Source organism: Notamacropus eugenii, chromosome 1 (genome assembly GCF_028372415.1).
Source record: "Notamacropus eugenii isolate mMacEug1 chromosome 1, mMacEug1.pri_v2, whole genome shotgun sequence".
Classification (NCBI taxonomy): Eukaryota; Metazoa; Chordata; class Mammalia; order Diprotodontia; family Macropodidae; genus Notamacropus; species Notamacropus eugenii.
The window spans coordinates 258393479-258413379 of record NC_092872.1 but is presented as its reverse complement, the minus strand read 5'-3'; the positions used below and the strand labels follow the sequence as shown (position 1 = coordinate 258413379).

Here is a 19901-nt window from a genome sequence, read left to right as displayed (position 1 = left end):
GAGCTTAGAGGTCAAATCCTGCTACTCACTACCTGTCTGGCTTTAGGTCTTGGTTTTCTAATCTGTAAAATCAAGACCTTGAAGATCCATTCCTGCTCTGGATGATCCTATGACTTTCAGTGATGAAAAAACCAACTACTCAATGGTCTCTGGGAATAGAGGACAAAGGAGGGGTCCATTGGGCTAAATTAGGATTTGGAGGTTAGGGAAAGCAGGATCTTTTTCTCCTCATTTCACCACTACTGCTTTCCATCTAACTCTAACCTTGGAATCATGGGCTCGGAGGATACTGTGTTTGAATTTGCCAGAGTCTTGGCCACCAGCCTACAATGCTACCTCTTTAGAAGGAAAAGGGGAGGGAGGTAAAAACAGGGAAAGAATTGCTTGAACTCCCGTGCCTCTGGCTCAGCTGATGAAGAGGAGTGAAAGTTAGTTGGGCCAGAGTTAGAGAGGAGGCGCAGGGTGCCAGAAGGGAATTTAAGTTGGAGTATTTAATGTTCTCTACTGAGTCAGTCTTCTCACTGTGGGCTCCTGGTGGTCTCTGTGTGTGTCTGGAAAAAGACCCTTCTCATCTGAACAAATTGGGATATTCCCCTGAGGTCCATGGCCAAGGCATCAGAGTCCACTCATCTCCAGTATGGGGGAGAGAAGGGGAAAGAGGAGGGTTGGAATTGATGTCCTCCAAGGTCCCTTCTGTCTCTAAATCTTAGCTCTTAATGGAAGATGTTTGTCTTGGAGAGCAGAAGAGTGAATGATTATATCCACAGAATATAAACTCCTTGAGGGCAGGAATTGTCTAGTTTTAGTCTTGTATAACCAGTGTCTGGCATGCAGTAGGTGCTTCAAAAATGCTGGCTGAATTAATTTGAATTGGAGCTGGCAAGGGAGCTGGTGCCTAAGGCTGTCCCACCCCACGGCAAACAGTGGGTTCAGCATGAAAGTCAGGTTCCCTGTTCACTGGCCTGAGCCAGAGGACTGTGACTGGAGAGGCCTCTCATCAATGTTCTGATGTGCAGGCCACAGGCCTTGATGACCTTCCTCATCAGGGCTTCTTTTGGGGATACTGGGCCCTGCAGCAGTCTGGTGACATCCATGGACCTCTTCAAGGAATCATGTTTTCAATGCATAAAATAAAATGCATAGGATTACAAAAAAAACTAATATTGAAATATAGTCATCAAAATATTTTAAAAACAAGTTCATGGGCCCTCCTCAAATCTATCTACAGGTTGTCGATTCCATGGTAAAAAAGAAACAAAAAAACCTCTGTTCTAAAGAATATTAACACATTGAATAATAATGGTGCACATTTAAATGGAACTTTAAAGACTGTGATGCCCTTACAGACATCTCGTTTGAGCCTCACTACAACCCAATGAGTTGCATGGTGCAGGGACTATTAATCCAGTTTTACAGATGAGGAAACTGAGGCACAGAGAAGTTAAATGACCTGGAATCAAATCCTGCTTCAGACACTTACTAGCTATGTGACCCTGGTCAAGTCACTTGACTTTCTCTGCTTCAGTTTTCTCATCTGTAAAATGGGGATAATCTGCCTCCCAGAGAAGTTGTAATAATCTAAAGTGATTTGTAAAACCTAAAACCTTGTATACGTGCTAGTTATTCTATCCTATAGAATATCAAAGCCATGAGAACATTGAATACCAAGGCTTAGAGAAACCTTTGTTATTGTTCATTCAGGTCTGACTCTTTCTGACTCCATTTAAGGTTTTCCTGCCAAGGATACTGGAGTGTTTTGATATTTCCTTCTCCAACTCATTTTACAGATGAGGAAACTGAGGCAAACAGGGTTAAGTGACTTGCCAAGGGTCACACATCTAGGAAGTGTCTCAGGCTGGATTTGATTTCATGAAAATGAGTCTTCCTGATTCTAGGCCCAGCACTTGATCCACTGCAGCGCCACCTAGCCGCTCAGAGAGACCTTAGAACACAGAACGTCCAAGTTGGAGACAATTTTAGTGTAATATGCTAGGGTGGGAAGAATCCTTATATTTCTCTCCACATCCTTACCTTAGTGCCAGTGTGGCTGCTGCCCATTGTGGTTAGCCTCTGATTCAGGTTGTTGGAGTTCCTCAATACAGGTACTCTCTGTCTTACTGGAATCAGAGGCTTCCTGTGGGTCAGCTACCAAAAAAAGGGAAAGGTCCCGGGGCCTCCCTGACGTGTGCATTCCCCAGCCAAAGGATTAGGGAATTTTGCTAGAGCAATGACAAGCATCCAGAGGGGAACCCTTGTTCAGCAGTTCTCAGAGGAGCTTCAGGCTGTTCAGGGCGTCTGTGTTCCACATCTCTCAACACTCCATGTCCGGAATGTGCCACGCCTGAGAAGTACTCCTTGGAGAAACATTGGTTCTGGCCAAAGATAGCTTAATGGTGGTCCTGCTCAGAATGAATGAGCTGACTTATTTCAGTCTTCAGGTAGTCATGATGTCTTCAGCTCTGTCTACCAGCAGAGAGCAGAATCCTCTCTGCCTTAGTGGATAACCCTTTCATTTGTTCACTTATTCACTCATTCAACAAGCACCTAGTAAGTACCTACTGTTTATCAAGTCAGCAGAGCCCTATTTTATTAATAGCAATATTCTACCATTGTCTTCTATCTGCTGGTCATGGAACATTGTAGTTGCTGAAAATTTAAACGTTAGCACTGGTCCAGAGGACAATGGGAGAGGCAGATGGTGGGTGTGAGCAGCCAGCAACACATACCAAATAGAGATCTTTGAAGAACCAGAGTCAAGAATGTCATCAAAGGAATGTCTAATTGAAAGAGAAGATGGGTGGGTCATATGGCAAATGCTCCATGGGTACCCTTGTAAAGTCAAGAGAAATGAAGAATGCCTCCAGTATGTTGAGTGAAGTTAAGGAAAGGCAGAGGCAAGAATCAGGAAGGGTGGTCAGGCATGGATTTGTGGTGATTTGCACCAGCCAAGGAAGCATTAAATAGAGGAGATCACCATTCACTGCATATTGGAGTGTGCCATTCAGTGTTCATTCATTTTACCAGCTATTTAAGCATCTATTGTGTGTGGGAGATTATTAAGATGTCATGGAGCCCACTCTCCAATAGGAAGAGATGAGACATGCCCAGATAGCTCAAATGCTCAATTCTTACTGATTTCTTAGATACCATCTTTGTATTCCCCACACCTGGCACATAGTAGATAATAAATGTTTGTTGATTGATTGATAAATGTATTAAAGAGGGGCAAAAATAAAGGGGAAGTTTGTTTCCAACTTGGGGAATCGGGGAAGGCGATATTTGAGTTGATCTCTAGGATAGGCAGAAATTCAGCAAATAAAAAGGGAAATGAAGGAAGGGCATTCCAGGCATAGGGAAAAAAAATTGAGCAAAGACTCTGGGGTGAGAAAATTCAGGGCATGACAAGTAGTCTAGTTTGGTGGAAACTTCAGATAGTATTTGGTGAAGCCAAAGGAACGAAGGGTGAAACATGAGTGGCATCAGATTCAGGGGGCTTTGAATGCTAGCCTAAGGATTCTGAACTTTCTTTGGTTTGTGGTAGGGCATCACTCTAGACCTTGTACTTGTTGTGGTTGAAAATCTTTATCACTTAGTGACCAAGCTTCTCTTTTGCTGATGAAAACAAAAATAATTGGCTTATATGGCATCCTCAGCACTGTCCCTTTCCCTCCCACCTAAATAGAGGCAGGAGATGGAATATCTTGTGTGAGGCGTAGCAAGGCTAGTTCACTGAACCAGAGTGTGAAGGGGAAGAAGGTTTCATGAGCCTGGAAAGGGCAGACTGTGCCAACCAGAGGAGATCTTTGAGACCATCCAGTCCAACCCTTGATTTTATAAATAGGGAAACTGAGTCCCAGGGAATAGAGGTGAGTTGTCCAAAGTCATAGAGTTAATTATTGGCTGAGCTGGGATTCAAGCCCAGGGTCCTGGCTCTTATCCCAGAATCCCTTGCAGTTTATCCCATTGCTTCAGAGATATGCATGGCCCCTTAAGGCCAAGAAGTGAATTTGATCCCTTACATTTGCCTGGCCCAGAGGAAGTCCCCTGACATGGATTTTTGGCAGATCAAGAACCCAGGAGGAGTATGCATGTGTATATATATATGTGTGTGTGTGTGTGTATGTGTGTGTGTGTGTGTGTGTGTGTGTGTGTATGTTCATGTGTGTCCTGAGTTAAGCCTCTCATGCTATCCTGATCACAGCCTTTCCCCTTTTGCAGTCCCAGACTTTGGTCCCAGAGAACTCCCCAACCTGCTGGGCTCAGTGGTGGAGCAACTGGGAGAGGCCCAGCGGAAGCGGCGTCACGCCAAGCCAGGTGACTACACTATTGAGGTGCTGCTGGCTGTGGACGACTCGGTGGTACGCTTCCACGGCAAGGAGCATGTCCAGAACTACGTCCTGACCCTCATGAACATAGTGAGTGAGGCCCACCTTCCTTGGGGCTGGGAGAGGGGTCTGCAGCCGGTCAAGGTCATCATTGTCATTCTCTCAGCAGGCATTTATTAAACACTCACTGTCTGCCAGGCCCTGTGCCAAGTGCTGGGCACACAAAGAAAGACGTCATCTCCTAGGAAACCAGGTGTCTGCTCTCAAAGAGCTCCTGTTTGACTTGGGGAGATGGCATGGGATGTCAATGGAAGGTAACCTCAGTGGGCAGAGTGAAATGGGAAAGGCCTCCTGCAGAAGATTGTATTTACAGTGAATCCTGAAGGAGGTTGAGGAAACCTGGAGGTAGAGGTGGGAAGGGAGAGCATTTTTGGCGTGGGGGACAGCACAAAGTCAGGAGATAGAGTGGCAGATATAAGCAGCAAAAGGTTGATAATGTATGTGAAGGCTAACTGAGAAATGACCTCTGTGGTGGCCATGTCTCTGCTGGGTGAATTTCATTCATCCATCCATCCATCTGTCCATCCATCCATTTATCCATCCATTCATCCATTCATTTATTCATTCATCATTCATTCATCAAGTGTGTATTCAGTGCTTGCTGCATGTGGAATACTATGGTAGGAGGTGGGGGTGATGGAAAATCTAGGTAAGGCAGATTTCCTGGCTTCATGAAACTTACTTTCTAGTAAGGGGATGAGTCAGGAATCCATGATTACAATACTCTATAGCACATGATTGATCAGTTAATCATTTATTAATCCCTTGCTCTGTGCTAGACGCTGAGCTGAGGGTGCAGAGACAAGAGTGAGAATCACTCCCCTGAAGGAGCTTACCCTCTACCTGGGGGACGGGAATGAGGGCACTAAACACCTGAAAAACTAGGTGACACCATGAGCAAATTGACCCTTGCTCACAGGGGTGGTGAAGGGAGAAGGAAGGGAGACTTAGAAAGGAGGGAGCCTGTTAACTAGCCTCTCCAGGGTGGGGAATTCAACAGGAGATTAGGGCCAGAGCTGGAAGGGCATCTTATCTGATGTCTTCATTTTAAAGAGGAGGAAACTGAGGCCCTAGGAGGTCACACATCTCTTTCTGACTCCCGCTCTCTCCTCTGTACTTCTCTGGGCAGAGGGAAGGCAGAAGCAATGTGATGTAGGAGAAGAAGCCCTGGTTCTTATATCAGAGAGGGTCTGACATTGTGTGCAGTATTCCACACCATAGTGTTCTACCTTTGCAAAGGAAGAAGTTGCCTTCTTTTGTCTTTTCCTCACCTCCTCTCTGCCTTGCTACTCCTCTGAAGACCTCTGCTCCCGTATTTTTCCTCCTCCTTCTACTTCCTCTCCCTCCCTTTGCTTCTGACACCTCTGGCTCACACTTGGCATCCCGCCAATTCTGTGAACCAAAGTGTTTTACTTGGATTAAAAAATGGAATGAGTTGTGTCTAAAGCCCCAGAGACTCCCAACGGAAGCAATCTGTGCTTATGCAGCTGCTGTCCATCTCTTGGGACACTCGACTCCTTCTCTGGTCAGCTGCTGGATTCCAGACACAGGAGCTATCTGGACAGCAGATAGTGAAAGTGAAATCCTTGCTAGGTCTTGGCAGGTTCGCTAACTCCAAAGTCAGTGCCTTTTAGATTCAAGGTCAATCCTAGCTGCGAATTAGAAGCAGGAGAGTCAGGGCTGGTTGCCAATGAGTAAGTCCTGCCTTTCCTGATGCATGTATATCAAAGAGTCACCTTCATAGGGAGAATTACCTGCAGGCTCAGAAATTGAACCAGTTGAGCTTACCTCTCCCTCACATCCTTACCCCCTCATCCCCCAGCTAGAATAATGAAGATTGGCCATCCCATGGACTAGAATGGGGAGATATCTGCTCAGACCACCCCAACTCAAGTTGAGCAGCTACCCAGAAGACCTTCTCATTGGCAGTTTTTTGTTCATCTGTTACTCCTTTTTGACTGCTTGAAATGTTGTGATGAAGTGTGGCCCTTCGGTGGAAAAATCTGTCCTTCACGGACTGGAAGGCACGAGTCAGGGCTTGACCACCAGCCCAGAATCTATAAATCACAATCCACACCCAAGACCACCCAGTGGAAAGCTAATCCCTTTAGTGCGAGACCGAGGAGGGAGGAGGGGGGACTCTTTACCCTGGAAACCGTCTAGGGGAAGCCTGGAGGAGGAAGGGAAGAAATAAAGAGAAGAATCAGCATTTAATGAGCTGGTGGCCTGGGTGCAATTAGCCAGGCTTGTGGGCTGGGGAGTTGGCAGAGAGCCCAGAGGTCGCTGGGTGTAATCTACCTGAGTAGGATCTGTCTGTTACAGACAAGATAATGACAACTCTGATTGATACAATGTTTCCAGGCTTCCAGAGTGTTGTCTTCTTACATTTATTCCGAACTTGGCAAACCTCGACAGGAAGACATTCCAGTACAAATAAGAAAAAGAAAATGATTGTATGTGAAGCCACAAATGCCTCCATTTGTTGTCTGCTAGAAGGATTCTCTCCTGGCCTCACTCCTGCAGTGTGCTGTCTTTCCTTGAGCGCAGAGGCTGGTTCCCATTTGTCTTTGGACCTCATCTGTCTTTGCCTCAGGTGGGGCATGGTATACAGCAGGCACTTATGAATGTGTCTGAACCCTTTGTTGTGAGGGAGTGTGGGGGAGTGAAAAAGGCCTTAAACTTGGCAAGTCAAGGCATTGCTCTTGTGACATCATTGTCCTCTTTTAAAACAAGGATGAACGACAAAAATCTGAGTTCAGATCTGAGTTCAAGTTCCAGTGCAGTCTTTTATTAGCTGTGTGACCTTAGTCTCCTCATTTATAAAATGTGGATGACAATGTACCACTCCCTCAAGCGCTGCTGGAAGAAAAGTTCTTGGTAAACTGTAAAGTGCCTTAGACATGAGATGTCACTGCTCTGAAAAGTCTGCCTCTCTGTCCTTACAAGCCATAGCTTCCAGTCCTGCCTGCTGGGATCACACTGAGCAAAGCTAATCCTTCTTCACATGTGACAATCTTGCGGATCCTGGAAGATTGGTGGAGTTAGAGTTGAACAATGTTCAAATACTGGCTCTTTCACTTACCCTCTGCATGACCTTGGCCAAGTCACTTAATTAGTCCTTAGTTCTCTTGTTTGTGGAAGGAAGGAGAATGACTCGATGAGCCTCTCAAGTCCCTTCCAGCTCTCAATACATAATATGAACCCTATCCCCCTCCAACCTTTAATTCTCCAGGCTGAACATTTCTAGTGCCTTCATTTACTCATATGTCACAATCTCTAGGCCAAGTTGACCTTGTATGGATGGCATACAGAACTGAATACAACACCCTTCCACCTAGATACTATGCCTATATTAATATAGCCTAACACAACTTTAGCTTTTTCTTTTTAAACCTGGTACGATGCACTTTTGTATGGCATTGAACTAAGACCCTCAGGTCTTGATGTGAAGAATAGGAGAGGCTAGAAGGCAAGGAGTTCTGATAGAACCCTCCACTGGAACAGCCTCCTCCATTTGGTGGAAGTCTCTGAATCTCAGACAGGGGAGCCAGCCAGAGCTGTCTAGCTTAAAAGAGAAGACTGAGGGGAAATGCGAATGCTGGCATGGATGAAAAGCTTGAAGAGATGCTGGAGGAGATTGAGACTAACCCCCTCCTTCTGGGAATTTACCAGATGAAGACACAATCGAGAGGAGGGAGGCCTAGCCAGAGCTTTACTCTGCCCAAACCTTAACAATTTTAGCTTGAGCTATGCCAGAGAGCTGGGAGCAGATATTTGGCAGACTCCGCCCCACATGCCAGACTCTGCCCATACCATCTGTCTCCCTCTCTCTATTTTGGGGAATATGTTTAGGGTGAGGACTGGTGGAGGAGGCACACGAGCTAATGAAGACGTAGCCTTTTATCTCAGGGACTTGTCTTCTAGTTCCCTCTTACTGTCTCTTGGAGAGGCTGCCGGTTCACAAGGGCTAAAGAAGAAATACTGGGCTCAGATACACTGCGGATTTGTGATTTCCCAAGCATGAAGATCCCAACCAAGACTTGGGAGATAAGAACTAGGGAGTTGCCTGAGACTCAGAAATGATAAGGGATTGACTTCTGAGGTTCCTCCCAATCCTGAGGTTTTGAGAATCTAAATTTCCGAAGGCCATGGAGCAGGTCAAGGGTGGGATGGAATCCAAGTCCTTGGAATGCTGTCCAGCCCTCTTTCCACTCTGCCTTCCTGGCACTTCTCCTAACGTCAGTCTTGGTAAGACTATGGTATCAATAAGTCTGCAGGTCCTGGGGAGGAATCTGGCCCATCTAGTCAGCTGGTTCTTACTGAGAGCATTCAATTCAATTCTTTCATTATTTCATTTATTGATGATTTGGGAGGCATTTATTAATCAGCAAATACTCTACATACCTACATGCAGTGTTCAGAGCCCTGTTCTTAGAGCAGGGTGAATGACAAAGGTAAGACATCTTTACAGAGCTTTTAGTCTAGTAGCAAGATAATATACCAACACAGCTAACTAGAACACATAAAAGTGCATGATGAGTCCATTAAAGGGGGGCAAAGTAAAGGACTGTGTAATTGCTAATGGGGGAAAGTTCGTCACTCATGAGGGGAAGATTCATGGAGCAGGTGGCTTTGGAGCCAAGTTTCAAAGGGCATATTAGAACCCAACAGGTGAAGGTAGGGGTGGCAGGCATAGGGCAACAGAGTGAGCCAAAGTTACCAAAGAAGGAGAGGGCTTAGAGGATAGTGTGGTCCAGTTCAGCTGGACTGTGGAGTGTGGCAGAAGGGAACAACATGATCCCAAACTGGAAAGGTGGGACAGCACTGGATTGTGAGGGGCCTTGAATGACAGACCAAGGAGTTAGTACTTTACAGAAAGGGAAATAGTGTCACCGAAGACTTCTAAATAGAGGAATGAACATCAGCTTTGTCCACTCAGTGGTACCATAGATCTGCTGCCTCAGTCAAGGGAAAGGAGCCTTGAGGCCAACTGGGCAGCTGTACTCACTTATGCTGAGTAATTTTTCATTCATTTGTCACTCATTCATTCATCCACAAAGCATTATTCAAGCACCTAGTCCTGAACAAAGAACTGTGCTAGACTGAGAGAGATACAAAATTAATATAAGATATGCTGCTTGCCCTCAAGAAGCTTCTAATCTAGTTGGGGATACAAGATGTTTAAAATTGACTTGATGAGATAGTAGGACATGACCAGATGCTTGGTTGCAGGGTGCAGAGTGCTGAAGCTAGAAGGGACCTCAGAGACCAGCAAATTCAGCCTTCTCATTTTACAGATGAGGAAATGGAGACACAAGGAAGTTAATTAACCAGCTCAGGGTCACATAGCTAGTGAGTGTCTGAGATGGGATTTGAACTCAGGTCTTCCTGACTCCAGGTCTAGCACTGTCTCCTCCTGGTGGAGGATTGAGTTGTCATTCCTTTTTAGATTGCCTGTAGTGCTCAGTGTGAATCTCCAGGGCACATTATCATCTTTCCAGTCCTCTCTCATATGTTCTCGGAGATGTCCAAGACAGCATAGAACCTAACCATAGAATTCACCTAGAGACCACCTCATTAGGGAACTACCTATACTAACCCTGAGAGAGTTGGGAAGGAAAGCTCTTCATTACCACCACCACCACCCTCAAACTGTTTGAACTTTCCCAGAGCCTTCCCTGATATCTGTGTCACTGCCTACTGAACAAGCTACACTGTCCATGGACTGGTCTTGCCAGGGCACAGGCCAACCCTAAAGTCAGTGTCAGACTGGCTTTAAACATTGGCTCACTCCTTATTGTAGAAGGAGCATCTGAGGCTCACCACCAGGGAGTTACTCCCACTGAATTCTTCTTTCCTTGTGTTTGTTGCCAACAGGAGGAAATCAGAGCAGGGGCTGGAGCTCAGGGCTCGATTCTGGCCCCTGAGGAAAACTTCTGATTTTCACACGGAATTTGTTCCAGGCCTAGGTAGCCTTACTCAAATGCTTGCATTTTGTTTGTTTGAGGGTGACGGACAGTAGTGGTTGAGATAGCCTGGATGCTTTTAGCCTACGTGAGTGGTTGTCCAGTCCCTGACCTAGAATATTGCCTCATGCCGCAGGGCAAATGGAGCTGGAGAAGTTCCAAAGGAGGCCAGTTACAATCGTCGAAGGGGTCATGGATTACAAACATCAGCCTCTTTCATTTGGAAAGACACAATATTGCTCACATACAACCCCGGGGTGTGGGGTATATAGATGTTTTGGCCATGGAGGACTGTTGAGAGCATATGATTAGAATCACTGAAAGCTGGAAGGAATTCTACATGTCATCTACAGACATGCATCTATATGTTATCCTTTAGGGATAGGGGAGAATACCCAGCAACACCTGGTGTTTGTGGGGGACATTGAAACATAGGGGAGCCGGTATTAAGGAGCAGTGGGGCTTTCTGCTGGGTGGGCTAGGAGGTATGCCAGATTGGGGGTGGGGGAGCTTGAAAACCAGGTGTAGAAATTTAGATTGGATCTTGTGCCTTGGGTTCATCATAGATTGAAAAAATAAGTTTTACGCTTGCTCTGTGGTTTTTACATTACAACCATTTCTGGAAATACCCCAGCTCCCCCTACCCCGATCAAACCCTTTCTTCTAACAAAGCAAAAGAATTCAGCAAAAGCAACTAATCTAGTGACAATATGTGACACACTTATCCCAATACGGCCCAGGATCCCCCTGTGAAATGGTGTCCATCTACCAGTCCCCACAGTCCAAGGTTTGTCCAACACAGGGCTGCTGGCATTGCTTATTTCTCCCTGATCTAATTTTCTTTCTTTTTTTTTTTTAAATAGAACCTAAGAGCTTTGATGATTACGTCCTTCACCATAGAAATTTTACAGGAGAGTGTCATGTTGAAAGAAGGGTTTAAGCAAGATAAATCTGGCTCAGAGTTCAGGGAGGATTGGGGAGAGAAAGGGGAGCCAGAGAGATCAACCTGAGAAGGAGCATAGGATTTTGAGGGAGGAAGAGCCAAAGAGAATTAGGAGGTGAGAGTCAGACCCCGTCTGGGGGGATTATCAGGCCAGCCAGGTTTCATAAGCTAGCATTTATTAAGTACCTACTGTGCGCCAGGCACACGGTGCACAGCTAAGCAATGGGTGTTACTTCTGGGCAGCATCAAAGAGCATCAGAGGAGAGCGACTAGGCTGGTGAGGGACTGCCATATACTTGCCTTTTGAGGATTGCTTTAAGGTATTGGGGGTATTTCTTCTAGGGAATAGAAGACTCTAGGGGATATGAGAACTGTCTTTAATGATACGAATGGTTGTGATGTGCAACAAGGATTTTAAAATGTTCTGCTTGGCCCCAGAGGGCACACTTTGGAGCAGTGAGTGGTAGTTTTTAGCTAAAAAACCCTCTAAAACGAGAGCTATCCCAGAACTCAATGGGCCAGCTTGGGAGGTGGTTGACAGGTTACTCTTCTCTGTAAACTTTTGAGCAAAAGCTAGCTGACTGCTTGTCCCCTCTATGGTAAAGGGCATCTTTCTTTTTTATTTTGTTATGATAGATGATGCTTAAATCATCAATAGAGGATGCTGAAATACTTCCAAGATCATATCGTCAAGGGGTTAAGGACTGGCAGGACTCTGGACAGATTTCAGGGGATCTGTAAGCTTGGAGCTGGAAGATGACATCCTTATTTTCACTAACGTCCAACTGAAATTTAGCATTTCCTTCCATGATGAATGGAGGCAGTAATCATGATTCCAAGAGAAGGTCCATCGGCTTCACTTGACTGTCCAAAGGGCTCCCTGGCACAGAAAAAGCTTCAGAATCTTGGCTGATCTGGGCAAATTTCTTCTTTTTCCAGATAAAGAAACTGAGGTCCAGAGTAGGAAAGTTATTTGCTGAAGGTAATAAAACTAGGAAGAAACAAGTTAGGATCTGAATCCACATTAGCCAACTCCAAATCTTTCGTGACCTTTTCAAAATGTTTGCTGCCTCCAGGGATTAATTGCCTGTGGAGTTATGTGTCCAGTTGGGATGGTTTTGAAAACCTGGTTCTAGGCACCTTTTTTCTCTGCCCAGAGATACTGACAAAATTGTTAGCCTGAGTCCTGTGCCCAGTCTTCCTTGGGTGTGTGTGTGTGGTGGTGGTGGGGAAGCTGTTCCTGAAGGCTGAGCTAGGGTGTGGGAGAGGACAAGAGAGAGACAAAGGGTCCCTTTCATGGAGGTTATCAATAGAGCTGGATTGCTGGGGGGAGGACGCTTCCTGGTTCTGTTTTCTCACTGCTCATCTACGTAGGCCCCCCTTACCCACTTGGGTGGTAGGTTATCCCCCTAAGGACCTAAGGACTGGCTGATGATACAAAGGCACTTATGTTCCCCATTGTTTGGCGTTGCCAGGGGGATTTGGGCATGGCTCAGATGTGAGCCAGCAAAGGCAGACTTCTAACCTCCCTCTTCACTAGTACTTAGCAGGAAAAGACTCACAGGTGACCTATTCTGAAAATCCTTTTCTTTCTTTCTTTCTCTTTCTTTCTTTCTTTTCTTTTCTTTCTTTCTTTCTTTCTTTCTTTCTTTCTTTCTTTCTTTCTTTCTTCTTTCTTTCTTTCTTTCTTTCTTCGTTTCTTCCTTCTTCCTTCCTTCCTTCCTTCCTTCCTTCCTTCCTTCCTTCTTCCTTCCTTCCTTCCTTCCTTCCTTCCTTCTTCCTTCTTTCCTTCTTTCTTTCTTTCTTCTTTTCTTTCTTTCTTTCTTTCTTTCTTTCTTTCTTTCTTTCTTTCTTTCTTTCTTCTTTCCTTCTTTCTTTCCTTCTTTCTTTCCTTCTTTCTTTCCTTCTTTCTTTCCTTCTTTCTTTCCTTCTTTCTTTCTTTCTTTCTTTCTTTCTTTCTTTCTTTCTTTCTTTCTCTCTCCCTCTCCCTCTCCCTCTCCCTCTCACCCCTCCCCCTCCCCCTCTCTTCCTGTCCCTCTCCCTCTTCCTCTCTCTCTCTCTCTCTCTCTCTCTCCCTCTCCCCTCCTCCCTCCCCCTCCCCCAATCCTCTCTCTGATTTCTTAAAATAGGGTCTATGGAATAGTGGAAAGAGTATGAGATTTAGTCATAACCTTGAATTCAATTCCCAACTTGGTCACTTTCTCTGGTGTGATCTTGGCGGAGTCATTCGTACTTTCTGGACCCTGGCTTTCTCTATAAAACAATAAAGTTGGACTCAATGATGTCCCTTTTAGTTCTGACATTCTATGATCTACTTTCATGGCTTGTTTCTCTTCAATCTGGAAAGTGTGGGTGATGAAAAAGAAACTTCAGGGGGAAAGTTTCGCCAATCATGGAAAACAACCTCAGAGAGCTGGACCAGATCCCTCTGAACTCTGTATCCTGAGCACCCGCCACCATCAAATGTTAAATATTCATTATTGGGGCTTGAGAAAACTTAGTTTGAAACCAAAGATTCACAAAAAGAGCTTCCATACTAAGGTGAGGCTTTTGTGTTTGGCCAGTGATTCCTTTCATTTAGCATCCTTTCTTCTTCCCCTTCCCCCCCTTGCCATGGGAGGCTCCTGTCATCTCTGAGACATTCCTTCTCTTCTCCAGGAAGCCTCCTTGCTTGGTGTTAGGATCAAGAATCACAGCGTGTCCGGGCTGGGAGGTACCTCAGAGTGGAGAACACACGATGTCAGTTGTGATAGGGATTTGAGAAAACAGACATTCAGTGGCAGAACTGGAAGAAGACTTATAGATAACACAGTTCCACACCCATTATTGAAGAAAATAGGGTCGTAGACATGGAGAGAGTTGCCTAAGGTCACATAGCCAGGAAGTAGCAGAACTGGGATTGAAACGCGAGTCTTGAGACCCCTCAAGAAGATAAGGTCTATCTCTCTTTTTTTTCTTCTTTTTCTTTCTTTTTTTTTTTAAAATTTATTTATTTATTTAACTTTTAACATTCATTTTCACAAAATTTTGGGTTCCAAATTTTCTCCCCTTATGTCCCCTCCCCCACCTCAAAACACCAACCGTTCTAATTGCCCCTGTCTGCCAATCTGCCCTCTCTTCTATCATCCCTCTCTGCCCTTGTCTCCATCCTATACCCCTTTACCTGTATTTCTTATTTCCTAGTGGCAAGAACAGTACTCGACAATTGTTCCTAAAACTTTGAGTTCCAACTTCTCTTCCTCCCTCCCTCCTCACCCCTTCCCTTTGGAAGGCAAGCAATTCAATATAGGCCAAATCTGTGTAGTTTTGCAAATGACTTCCATAATAGTAGTGTTGTGTAAGAACTAATTATATTTCCCTCCATCCTATCCTGTCCCCCATTACTTCTATTCTCTCTTTTGATCCTGTCCCTCCCCATGAGTGCTGACTTCAAATTGCTCCATCCTCCCCAAGCCCTCCCTTGCATCATCCCCCCCACCCTGCTTATCCCCTTGTCTCCCACTTTCCTGTATTGTAAGATAGGTTTTCATACCAAAATGAGTGTGCATTTTATTCCTTCCTTTAGTGGAATGTGATGAGAGTAAGCTTCATGTTTTTCTCTCACCTCCCCTCTTTATCCCTCCACTAATAAGTCTTTTGCTTGCCTCTTTTATGAGAGATAATTTGCCCCATTCCATTTCTCCCTTTCTCCTCCCAATATATTTCTCTCTCACTGCTTGATTTCATTTTTTTTAAGATATGATCCCATCCTCTTCAATTCACTCTGTGCACTCTGTCTCTATGTGTGTGTGCATGTGCGTGTGCATGTGTGTATGTGTAATCCCACCCAGTACTCAGATACTGAATAGTTTCAAGAGTTACAAATACTGTCTTTCCATGTAGGAATGTAAACAGTTCAACTTTAGTAAAGTCCCTTATGACTTCTCTTTGCTATTTACTTTTTCATGCTTCTCTTCATTCTTGTGTTTGAAAGTCAAATTTTCTTTTCAGCTCTGGTCTTTTCATCAAGAATGCTTGAAAGTCCTCTATGTCATTGAAAGACCAATTTTTCCCCTGAAGTATTATACTCAGTTTTGCTGGGTAGGTGATTCTTGGTTTTAGTCCTAGTTCCTTTGACTTCTGGAATAGCCTATTCCACACCCTTCAATCCCTTAATGTAGGAGCTGCTAGATCTTGTGTTATCCTGATTGTATTTCCACAATACTTGAATTGTTTCTTTCTAGCTGCTTGCAATATTTTCTCCTTGACCTGGGAACTCTGGAATTTGGCCACAATGTTCCTAGGAGTTTCTCTTTTTGGATCGCTTTCAGGTGGTGATCTGTGGATTCCTTGAATACTTATTTTGCCCTCTGGTTCTAGAATCTCAGGGCAGTTTTCCTTGATAATTTCATGAAAGATGATGTCTAGGCTCTTTTTTTGATCATGGCTTTCAGGTAGTCCCATAATTTTTAAATTATCTCTCCTGGATCTATTCTCCAGGTCAGTTGTTTTTCCAATGAGATATTTCACATTATCTTCCATTTTTTCATTCTTTTGGTTTTGTTTTGTGATTTCTTGGTTTCTCATAAAGTCATTAGCCTCCATCTGTTCCATTCTAATTTTGAAAGAACTATTTTCTTCAGTGAGCTTTTGAATCTCCTTTTCCATTTGGCTAATTCTGCTTTTGAAAGCATTCTTCTCCTCATTGGCTTTTTGAACCTCTTTTGCCAATTGAGTTAGCCTATTTTTCAAGGTGTTATTTTCTTCAGCATTTTTTTGGGTCTCCTTTAGCAGGGTGTTTACTTGTTTTTCATGCTTTGCTTGCATGTCACTCATTTCTCTTCCCAGTTTTTCCTTCACCTCTCTAACTTGATTTTCAAAATCCTTTTTGAGCTCTTCCATGGCCTGAGCCCATTGAGTGGGCTGGGATACAGAAGCCTTGACTTCTGTGTCTTTCCCTGATGGTAAGCATTGTTCTTCCTCATCAGAAAGGAAGGGAGGAAATGCCTGTTCACCAAGAAAGTAACCTTCTATAGTCTTATTTTTTTTCCCTTTTCTAGGCATTTTCCCAGACAGTGACTTGACTTCTGAGTGTCCTCTCCACCTCCACCTCGCCTCCAGATCTGCCCAGCCAGCACTTGGGGTCTGAGACTCAAATGCTGCTTCCCAGCCTCAGGGCTTTGGGCGGGGGTGGGGCTGCTATTCAGTATGAGATCAAGTTCAGGTGCTCAGGTAGGGGCAGGGCCGCCTCATGGGCTCAGTTCCCTCAGGGGGTTTATGCAGAGACCTTCAACAATGGATCTGAGCTCCTGCCTGCTTGGGGAGCCCTGGTCTGCTCCCACCTCTGCTGCTGCCTCCCGAGGGGGCCTGAGTTATGGGGGCACCCCACGCCCCTCTCGACCCGCTGAAGAGACCCTCTCACCGACCCTTGTCACCTGTGGGTGGAGGGACCCACGCAGCCACTGGGGATTCCGTCCCTGAAGCCTGCTCAGATCCGCTCCTTTCCACGCTGCACCGCCGAGGCAGGGTTGGGCTCTGCTCTGGGTCCGGGGTGCGAGGGACCTTTTGTGAGAGGTTTGCAGGCTCTCTGGAACAGAAATCTTGTCTGCTGTGTTGTTCTGTGGCTTCTGCTGCTCCAGAATTCGCCGGTGGTTCTTTTTTTTACAGATATTTTATGGGCAGTGGGTTCGGAGGTAGCATATGTGCGTCTTTCTACTCCGCCATCTTGGCTCTGCCCCCCCCTTGGCTCCGCGCCCCCCTATCTTTCAATAATATTGTTAAGGCTTCCCTTCCCAATTTCTCTTTAAATAAGTTATTATTTACTCATTTTTCAGTCATGTTCGGTTCTTTGTGACCCCATTTGAGGTTTTCTTGGCAGAGATACTGGAGGGGCTGGTCATCTCCTTCACCAGTTTATTGTATAGATGAGGAAACTGAGGCAAATAGGGTGAAGTTACTTGCACAGGGTCACCTAGCTAGTAAGTATCTGAGGCTGGATTTGAACTTGGAAAGAGGAGTCTGACACTGCACCATCTGGTTGCCCTGTAAGTTAAAGAGATTATTTAATTTTCAGTAATATTTTGGAACCTGCATGTTGTGTCTTATGGCCTTGGCAGAAATATTGAGTCTGATCTTGACATGAAAGAAACTTGGCTCCTCTCCTTTGTTCTGTTGTATTTACTACTAAGTTACTATGATCTTTTTCATTTTAACTATAAGGAAAACAGGAGGAAAAGAAAGGAAGGAGAGAGGAAGAAAGGAAGAAAGAAAAGAAGAAAGAATGAAAGGAAGGAATAAAGAGAAAGGAAAGAAAAGCAAATCTTCATGAAGCATTTTTCATGAGCTAGGCATTGGGCTGAGGGGACAAATACAAAAGCAAACTCAGCCCTGCCCTCAAGGACCTTACTGTCTAATGGGAGAAACAAGAAGTGGTGGTCTTGGAGGGGGGATTAGTCCGAAATATTTCAGGGATAGGAAGGGGGCCATAGGAGGTTAGGTTGGTGATCCTAGCTAGGGAGCTCGGCAGAGCTGATTTAATCATGGTCCATGGTTTCAGCCTTGCTCTATGGTCCTTGTTTAATTATCTGGGCTCCAAAGTAGTGATTTCTATTTCAGCTCCTCTGCCCTTGGCTTCCTTTTATCTAATGAACATTTTGTTTGCCTTGTTTGTAAGTCCTTCATCTTACAGAGGAAACTGAGGCCTAGAGAGGAGTGACTTTCTCAAGGTGATACAACTATAAAATAGAGCCTGGATTCAAACCCACAGCTTCTGATTCCAAATCCAGAACATTTTCCACTCTGCCTGGATTAATTTCTAGTTCTCAGTGCATATTAGCTCACAGACCTTGGGAAGGGTCACTTGAATTGGATGGCCGTAGGTCAATGATTCTATGAGCCCTTCTGAGCCTCAGTTTCCTCATCTGTAAAATAGGATAATAAAACTTTCACGCTCACTTTCTCACAGTGGGGTAAGGCTCTGAAAGCTCAGAAATAGGAGGCAGCCTGCAGGAATATGTGGAAAGCCTAGTCCTGTAGCTGGGTGACCTTGGCTAGCTCTTCCCAGGGTTAGGGCTGCTTCCCTGGCTGGCAGATAAAAGGGGAATGTGGGGTGCCAGGGGGATGGATCTTGGCTCAGTTTTCGAGCCCTGGGTCATCTCTCCCCTGAGTGATACCATTTCCGGAAGGCTCACATGAACTCCGGGAGTCTGCTGGAACACAGGAGTGAGTGATAAATGCTGGCCATTGTTACCTTTATGAAAGGAATCCTGTTGGGGTGAGGTGGCCTGAACTGAGGAGAAAAGCAGGGCTCTCAGGAGTGACTGGTGGAGAGGAGAGTGAACCAGCCTGGGGTGTGGGGCTGGAGGGGCAGTGGCCAGCCGGGCTACAGGAAAGGCTCCAGGGAATCAAGCAGAACAAGGGCACCTTTAAGAAGGATGTAATAAACAGCCCTTTGAAGCTCTGAGCCCTGAATCAGAGACTGAGGAAGCAGCACCCGCAGAGATCTGCCCATGCTGTCCCATCTTGGCTCTGATTCAGCCTTGGGCAGCCGGGAAATGGATAGGGAACTTAACCCCTGAGGCAGAGGTGCTGAGGCTTCTGGATGGTGGCTCAGGATGGGTTAGGGACCCTGCCCTCTCCTTAAGCTCAACCACAGAATCAAAGTTCAGAACTGGAGGGACCCTCAGAAGCTGCCCCATCCAACCTTGAAAAAGAGGACTCTCTCAGATCCCCCCCAAGTGGCCACCAGACTGCTGCCACCCCCCACTGCCTTCCAGGCAGCCCCTCCCACCTGAACCTGACTAAGGCTTATGGATGACATGACATCTAAGTGGCCTCTTTGTCACTTTTCCCCATGACTTCTGTTTCTTCTCTCTGAGGCAAACAGGTCAAGTCAAATCTTTTTTCAGTGCGTAGGCTTGCAAATAGTTCTGTGTTCTAAGGTCCTTCTACCCCTGATGTTCAGTGTTCTAAGGTTCTTCCACCTCTGATGTTTTGCGTTCTAAGGTCTTTCCACCTCTGACATTCTGTGTTCTAAGGTCCCTTTTAGCTCTGACGCTCCAAGGGCCCCTCTAGCCCTCACACTCTGTGTAGTCTGTCCTAAGGGCTTACATCACTGGGATATCCTCTACCCTTTGATCTTCCCATCTACATTCAACGAGCCTGTAGCTCTGTGTCAGGCACCTGTTCCAGGTTCAATGCACTTGGAAACTGCACGGGGGCAGAATTAGGAGGAGGAAATTGGCCACCCAGGCGTGGAAATCTGCCAACTCAACTGCACCCTAGAAGGGGAATGATTTAGCAATGGGAGGAAATCCCCTTTCAAAAACTGTCTTGCCTGGATGCCTCCTTTGGGTTGAGCAGCCTTAGTTTCTTTGGGGAACCAAGATTCACTCTTTCACTGCTGAGAAGGGGATAGTCAGGCCCAGCACAGGGGCAGAGGCTGCCTTGTAGAGTGCATGCAGCAAGGTTTCTGTCTTCACCTCTGTTCCTCCTTCCCCTCAGGATCAAGGCAGCATAGGGGGAGTAGATGAGAAACCCAACCCCTCCACTGATCATAGAAGAAAGAACTCATGCTGAGCCTCCTGCCAGAGGAAACCAGGCCAAACAGCAACAGCGTCTCTTTCTACT

General features: G+C 45.6%; 1 protein-coding gene across 2 annotated transcripts in view; it reads left to right on the top strand.

Annotated features, from left to right (window-relative positions):
• The window catches only part of ADAMTS14 (ADAM metallopeptidase with thrombospondin type 1 motif 14), a 105570-nt gene that overhangs the window by 48267 nt on the left and 37402 nt on the right, over positions 1-19901 (top strand). For both annotated transcript variants that reach the window (XM_072628690.1, XM_072628691.1), the window contains exon 4: positions 4219-4415. In XM_072628690.1, coding sequence (XP_072484791.1) covers positions 4219-4415 — 197 coding nt within the window. The remainder of the gene's footprint in view (positions 1-4218; positions 4416-19901) is intronic.